This window comes from Bison bison, unplaced genomic scaffold (assembly GCF_000754665.1).
Source record: "Bison bison bison isolate TAMUID 2011002044 unplaced genomic scaffold, Bison_UMD1.0 scf7180017864322, whole genome shotgun sequence".
NCBI lineage: Eukaryota > Metazoa > Chordata > Mammalia > Artiodactyla > Bovidae > Bison > Bison bison.
The window spans coordinates 5,812,983-5,820,881 of NW_011494894.1; the positions used below are offsets into that span (position 1 = coordinate 5,812,983).

Genomic DNA, 7,899 nt, shown 5'->3' on the forward strand with positions numbered 1-7,899 from the left:
TAAAGATAGTATATATAATCATCCTGTACTGGAACACAGAGGCCAGAGATTGGGAACATCACCAGATTTGCTGGGGCAAGAAGATAGAAAGGGGTCCACAAGCAAAGTCCAAAGGAGAGTTTATTGCTGCTAGTGATATGTATAGGACTTCCATGTGACACAGAGACGGTAAAGAACGAGCCTGCGATGCAGGAGACCAGAGTTCGATCCCTAGGTCAGGAGGATCCCCTGGAGAGGGAACGGCAACTCACTCTAGTTTTCTTGCCTGATAATCCCATGGAAAGAGGAGTCTGGCAGGCTACAGTCCATGGGGTCGCAAAGAGTCAGACACGACTGAACAACTAACACACACACACAACACACACACAGACAGAGTGATAAGTACTGATGCTAAGAACATAACAAAGACTAGAAACCAAGCAATTACAAGTACTCCTGGTCAAACATGATCACAGTAAGTGAAGTTCTATAAAAGAATGATCAATTACACTAAATCAAACTTGTAGAATGTTTTGAAGAATATGGAACAAAGAAAATACTGAAACCAGAAATCTAATAATAATAAAAATTAATAAAACAGTCAACATATACTTCTAATGACAGATTCTAAATTACCCAGAAATTTTGCCTTTTAAGATAATTCATGGCAATAATTAAATTCACAGTTGAGCTTCCAGATTACAGGAATAATCTTCATTTTTCTTTCTTGTTCCAAGGATCCCATTCCATGGGGAGAAAGGTATAAGGAAAAACAATAACTTCCATGAAATAAATTGCTTAAGGCAATGGGCTGGTTTTTTTACCTTTTACAATTTAAACCCCTTCATGTTGTGCTTTGAATACACACACACACACACATACACACAAAACCAATTTGACTCTATTATCCATAAGACAAATCAGAAAAAAAATACTGCAGAGAGTAGACTATCAAAAGAAAAATACCTATATATGTACTGTGACAAATTATATTAGTGTACCATTCATACCAATTTTATGGAAATCAAAATATAAACTAAATGAGTGGAGATTTCCTGTGCTGGCCTGCTTCCCAATTGGCTCCTGATCTCTGCTGCCACCGTCTCTTATGAAGTTTCCTCTCACAATAAGTAGAGATGACCTGTGCAACCAACAGGATATATTTATATAATATGTGGCCAGGTCAAATAACACACTGTGGCTTCTGCCTTTCTCTGTCTTGAATTGTGCACCCTAGGAAAAGCCAGCCACCATATCATGAAGACATTCAAGTAACCCTAGGAAAAGCCCACCAAGGAAGAGCTGAAACCTTTTGCCAAAAATGAATGGACTTACAGGCGTGTGAGTTGGCCACCCTTGAAGGTGATCCTGCAGCCTTAATTAAGCATCCACTAGGCAGCATCCCTTGCAAGTATCTCACTGCAATGTGATGAGAGACCCTAAGGCAGATACACCCAGAAAGCCATTTCTGAATTCCTGACTCATATCTACTGTGGGGTAAGAAGTGTATTTGGTTGTCTTAAGCCATAAAGTTTTGAAGAACTTACGCAGCAATAGATGAGTAATATACTCAATATAATTTTTCAAACTTTGAAGATGCCTTCTTTAGGATGGCTCAAGAGCAGGGACCATGCTTGGGAATTCTGATTAAAATTTCCACAGAATACACAGACTAAAAATCTAGCCCTTTTCATCTTCTGGTTTTCAACTGGTATTAATGAAATTGACATCCTAAATCAAGCTTTCAATTAACCATCCATTCTTTCACAAATTAAAAGATCACTGGTTCCTAGATGATGCATAAATATCCACTACTCATGCCTGCAAACTATAATGTTATTTTCTCATTTTTAATTAACTGTTAAGACCAGTGAGGCAGTATGTACATCCAGGAATACTAGTTAAAACTTGTGGATGGGGCCACTAAGAGGGCTTTAGAATCACAATTCACAAAAACTTCCATGGGATAAATTGTTTAACTGGGGAGGAGAGGAGGGGGAAACCCCTCCACATATACTTTCTAAGTTCTGGGAGGGAGGACCACATTCCTGTTTTGAGTTTCGAAATGCCAAAAAAAGCACACTCGCTCTCCCCTGGGTACTGAAAACAAATAGAAAATAAACAGACCAAGAAGAAAACTATTAAGTATCACTTTTATTAACTAGGAAAACCGAACGGGAAGTGCGAATACCTGAGACTAAAAGAAGACTCCCTCTCCCTTCCTGCTTCCTGTAAAATTCGGACCAGTGTAGGCAGAGCAGTCAGAAAACAAGGCATTCCTCTTGCCTCCCGCAGTGGCCTTGAAGGAGCGCGCCTTAAACTCAAGCAGGCTCGGAGAGTAAAGAGAAGTACGGAGGCCTGGAAACTTAACAGACGCCTTGAGGAATCTGAATCGCATCAGTCAAGTGCCCTGAAGCTCCACACATTCAGGAGCCTTGGATATTAAAAGCCTAAATGTAAGCATAGGCTCTTCTCCCCACTCCTGGGCCCCAGCAATTCACCATCCACAGTAAACTTACAGCCACAGCGCGGCGCTGCTATTGGGAATACGTAGGTTAAAACAAAATTAAAAGGAAAAGAGTGTTCAGATCATGGTGTGATCTGAAGAGCAGACCCCCATCTGGAAGTCCACCTAACTGACAAGCGGCCCAGAAACCGCCTAATCCCGCGGACTCGGTTAGAAACACACTGCACCCAACCCGTGGCGAGAGGCTGCCCGGAAGGCAGAGCCGGGCCAGAACCACACCCTTCACAGAGCAGGCTCAACTCCGGGTCCGCCCACAGAGTCGCCCCGCCCAGGCTCGAGAGGCCCCCGAATCCTCCATCCGTCCCGCCGGCTGCCCCCTTTCGGTCCCGGAGTGAGACATGGAGAGTACCCACCGAAACGTCAACTAACCCCTCGGCTTCCCTACGTTACTTACCAGAGGCCGCGCCGGTAGCGATTTGGGACGCCCAAACCCTGAGAAAGGGACCCCGAGCGCGACGCCCGCTGGGAAATGTAGTTCTGCGCTCGGAAGGTAGCTGGCGCTCGAACGCTCCGGAGCATTTGTTTGAAGTGAAGTGAAGGCGCTCAGTCGTGTCCGACTCTTTGCGACCCCATGGACTGTAGCCTACCAGGCTCCTCTGTCCATGGGATGTTCCAGGAACGTTTGTTTAGCTTTGCATTTACTTCCTCCAAGCCCTTGGCACCACCCCCCCGCCCCGCTCCGCCCCGAGCGGCGCGGTGCACTCTGGGTATTGTAGTTTTGATTGCGTTCGGTGGTTGACGGCTAGAACGGAGACGCACGGTGGAAACGGAACTCTCTGACCTCATTGGACGCCATCCCCCAGCATGCTCCTGCGCAGGCGGGGCTGTCGTCGTAACGCCTCGGGGAAAAGGAAGCGGACGGGACCGCGAATCGCTGCCTGTGGCTTTTAATTTTTCTGCTGACTGGATTTGGTCACTGATTCTTCATCTTTTGTCTGTTGCACGCATCTCGCCCTCCCCATTTGCTTCCCCACTTCTCGGATCCGGCCCTCTGGGCTTTCACGCCATTTCTCTCACTCCGCAGTGAGCCCCTGCTGGTCCCCGGGCGGGCCTGGCAAGGAGGCGGTAACTATGGAGAATATGGCGGAGGAGGAGCTGCTGCCCCAGGAGAAGGTGGAGGTGGTCCAGGTCCCGGTCCCGACCCCGACCCCGGACTCGGCTCGGGTCCCAGCGCCGGCCCCGGATTCGGCTCCGGTCTCGGCCTCGACCCCGGCCCCGGCCTCGGCTCCGACTCCGGCCTCGGCTCCAGTCCCAGCCCCTGCCCTGGCCCAGGCTTCGGCCCTGTCCCCGTCCCTAGCCTCTGCCCCTGATGAGGCTGAAAGCAGTAAGTGCAGGGAGGCCCAGATCTTTCTGCCGCAGGAGAAGCAAGAAAGTGCGCCTTGCTGGGGAGTAGGGGAGGCCCTTCTTCACTGGAATGGTTTTTACGGGGGAAAAGGCAGTTTTAGCGAAATGGGGGGAGGAACGAGGGACCCGTATAGCGGTAAAAACGGGTACAGGGTGGGGGACGGCATCTCCACAAACCTCGGGGATCTCACAGGGAAGGATCTGTGGAGGCCAGTGGTGCTGCAGGTGGAAGGAAATAATGGGATCGTGGACGTCTTCTTTAAAGGAGGTCTTTTTCTGGTACAGAAATTAGAAGTTACACCTCATTTGGTAGTTTCCCTCTCAGCCCTGTCTGCCATATTTCCCTGTGTCCTTTAGAATATGATAGAGTAACCGAGTTTACTGTAGTAGGTGCTAACTGCCAAGATTTAGAAACCGTTGCTGTCAATTAGGTTTTATGTCTAGAAATAGACACGAGATGGGGTTTTTCTCATTTTTTCTTTAGCAGCTTGCCTCCAAAAAGAATTTGGGGCTGACGAGTAGTTTAAGATAGAGTGACTAAATTATAGATGTTTTCCCTCAGACGTAAATACGCATTGAGTTTTGTACGTTTCTCCAAGTCGGCTGTCGAAAATTAATAGCCTGTATTAATTGTGCTTGCATGTTTTATAAGTGATGGTTTATTAGGCCATAAAAGAATTTAAAAGATTGATAAGTAACACTTTATGAAGAATCGTCTGAACATTTTTAAACGTAAGCTCTGAGAAACTTTTCTTTAAAAATTTTGTCCCCAGATTGACCTTTATGCTTTTTCTGAATCATAACAACAACAACAAAAATCTTAATTTGTTGTCTTTCCTACTTCTAAGCCAGTTTTGAGGTTAATGTGTAAAAAAAAAAACACATTTCAGTAGTTATAATCTAATAGAATTATTTCTGCAATTTTTAAACAACATACAGATTGCTAAAGAGTAGGGTGGATCACAGAAAAGACCAAGGTCAGAATGCCTCAGGTGGGCCTCTCCTCATCCCGGAAGATCAAAGCTAGTTAAGTGCTAAATAAGGCCAATTGTTTCTTCCGCAACTGCAATGGGGGAAGAGCAGATAAACTCCAGAGTAAGATATCCTCCTAAACTCACCTCTAGATATGGTCTTTTTATGTGCTTGAGCAGCTTTAGGGGATGTATGCTTTCTCCATCTCCCTACCATCATGAATATGTTAAACATAGTTTGGGAAGATTTATTCAGATATTCCAGAATTTATGAGTATTTAAAGAATGTGTGATGTTTGAAAAACCTGAAAATGCATTTCTGGAACAAATAGTGATTAAGAAATTGGAAATGCATTAGAAACATATTAATCACATTTTAAAAATTATTTTTAGATGGTCTAGTTAGCCCTTTGAAATCAGTCTCATATAGGCAAGATGAAGATGGCATATCTGAAGTAGAATTGAAAATTGAGGAAGAAAAAGAAGTTTTAAAAGAACCGCCTAGCATCTTTGAATCATCTGATTTAATAAGAGGTTTGCCTATTGACTTCTAGATTATTAGTGAGTTACAAAAAGATCGAGTGATTTTAAGTACAGATTGATATCTACTGTCTTGAACCAGAAAGTGACTTTAGAGATGTGCTTAGGCGTTTTCATGAATCTTTAGACAGATCTTTAGAGTTTTCTTCAGTAGTGGACTACAGGATTTTCAGTTTTCTAACTTACTGGGCCCCTTTCACTTACTCTGTACTACTTAGTAGTTAGAATGATTGCAATAAACACGTCGTTAGTAGTACTATGTATCTTGTTTGACACACACAGATCTTTGAAGTATGGAAGCCAGTGATTTCAAATTAAATAGGTTGGTTTGTACATATGTAATGAATGTACAGATTCATTGCCTGAATCTTACTGTCTGGGCCAGTAATTAAAAGTTTTCATCAAATGGGAAAACAGTTTATCTGTTTATAGAAAGTGCCTCATTGTAAGTCATTTGAACAATACCTGATATAAGAAATTAACCAATAGCATTTGTTGCTGTTTGTGTTTCTCATTTTGGAATTAGGTAAAATATATTTTAATAAATTTTAACAGGAATGTCTGATAGGGCTGAATTGAATTCCAAAATTTTGACTCAGTGTGCTACTGCACCCAAAAAGACTAATGATTTTTTTTTTTTTTTAAACCAGTGCCTGCTGTGTGCAGGTTACTGCACTAGGCATTTAACATAGCCCTTGGCTTCTTACTGCTTATTTGTAGATGAGACAAACAAGAATGTAGATTATATAGAAGAGAAACAAAGCAACTGGGAGTGAAGCTTGGAGAGAATAGGCAGGAAGACAGCAGTGTGGAGAAATTATATAATCTAATTATGTAATATTAAGCCTTGTGGTTTATCCCATTGACTCCTAACTCATTGGAAATCTTTTCCTATCAGTTACCATCTCTGAGTCATATATTCAGAATTCTACTTTGTTTTTTTTGTTTTTTTGTTTTTTTTAGAATTCTACTTTCTTAACATTTCTTTCCATAGGGCTACAATATTCAGGTCTCTCCATCCTTAAAAAGAAAGAAGCAAGTTAAAATCCCATCTCTTTTTTTTTTTTAAATACTAGCAGATTTCTTGAAAAAAGTAATCTATGCTGATTTTCTGTACTTCGTTTCTCTTTCCAGTTCTATTTGTACTCTAAAAACGCCTCACTGAACCTTCTTAAAGGTCTCCAGAAACTTACTAAATACTAAATCCAGTAGTCTTTTCTTGATCTCTACAACTATTTGTGATATTTACTGTTAAGCACTACTCTTTTACAGTCCCTTCTTTCCTGGCTTCTGCATTATCTTGATTCTCTATACCATTTTTTCTTTTTGAAGCTACCCTCTTGATTCCTTTTCCTCAACGTCTCCTATCCCTCCACACCTCACTTCAAAATTGTATCCATTTTTGTTAATCAGTGGTGGATTAAGCGGCATTGGGGAATGCATTCCACATGCTGCTAATCAAGAATATGTTAAATATATTTTGGAATGATTTATTCATTTATTCCAAAATTTACAAATATGTAATTTGAAGAATGTGTAATATTTGAATAACCTGAAAATGTGTTATTGGGACTGAGTTTTGGCTTTTTTATCCTCAGTTTCAAAACATTTCCCCCTAGGCTTTCTTACTGATGCTCTTAGTTTCACCTAACATGCGTATTTATGAGTTATATCTATTCAGCATCCCTCCTGACCTTCCACTACAATTCAATTGCCTACTGGACTTGCATACCTAATTCCAGCAGTAATCAAACACACTGTGTAAAAACTGAATTCCCATTCTCCTTCCTCTTCCTTTCTGCCAAAACTGTTTTCCTCTTCCTTTTTATTGGTTAATAGTACTTGTATCAAAATCTCAATTGTTCTTTAATCTTCACCCTTTCACATCCCAAGTCCTCTGCTGCTTTTCTTTACCTTCTATTTTCTAGTACCTTTCCATTACTAATTTCTCACCTCAATTATTGATCTTTGGTACTACAACTACAGATTCTGAAATGCATTCAAATCATATCATTTATTTACTCAAAAATCTGAAAAGATTTAACATTACCTAAAGAGTATAGTTCAAACTAACTTATATAAAATTTATGCCTCCCATGATCTGTACTACATTTTTGGCTGCATTATCTTTCTACCAGCTCTATCCCCCAAACGTACTACTTTCCAGCCAGGAGTGGTGGGGAAGTGGCTATATATTTTTACACCACATGCCTTTGTTTATTTCAGTTACAAGGTTATTTCAGTTTATAAGGCCAGACACCAAATCTCTACTTACTGAAAACCTGTTTATACCTTAAGTCTTGGTCAAACACCGCTTCAGTGAAGGCTTCTTAGAGGCAGTTGTTGGAATGAGTTATTCCTCTGTAAACCCACATCATATTACCTTTACCCTTAAGTCTTCATTCATCTTGCCTGGTGTTACAGTTAGTAATTAACATGTTTATCTCTCACCCGATTGAAAGTTCTTTGAAAACAGGAAACCTGGCTTCAGTGTTTTATACAGACTAGAAACATTTTCTGTAAAACTATATTGAATAA

The 7,899-nt window shown here is 41.5% G+C and overlaps 2 protein-coding genes across 9 annotated transcripts in view; one reads left to right on the forward strand and one right to left on the reverse strand.

Annotated features, from left to right (window-relative positions):
* The window catches only part of SWT1 (SWT1 RNA endoribonuclease homolog (S. cerevisiae)), a 108,284-nt gene extending 105,122 nt beyond the window's left edge, over positions 1-3,162 (reverse strand). For all 7 annotated transcript variants that reach the window (XR_826409.1, XM_010853081.1, XM_010853080.1 and 4 more), the window contains exon 1: positions 2,901-3,162. The gene's annotated coding sequence lies outside the window, so the exon portion shown is untranslated. The remainder of the gene's footprint in view (positions 1-2,900) is intronic.
* Positions 3,163-3,235: 73 nt separating this feature from the next.
* TRMT1L (tRNA methyltransferase 1 homolog (S. cerevisiae)-like) overlaps positions 3,236-7,899 on the forward strand; it is a 35,116-nt gene continuing 30,452 nt past the window's right edge. The window contains exon 1 of one of the 2 annotated variants that reach the window (XM_010853084.1): positions 3,236-3,830. In XM_010853084.1, the coding sequence (XP_010851386.1) occupies positions 3,578-3,830 (253 nt within the window). In that variant the 5' untranslated portion in view covers positions 3,236-3,577. Of the gene's footprint in view, positions 4,583-7,899 lie in introns of both variants that reach the window. The other variant, XM_010853085.1, reaches the window with a different exon arrangement.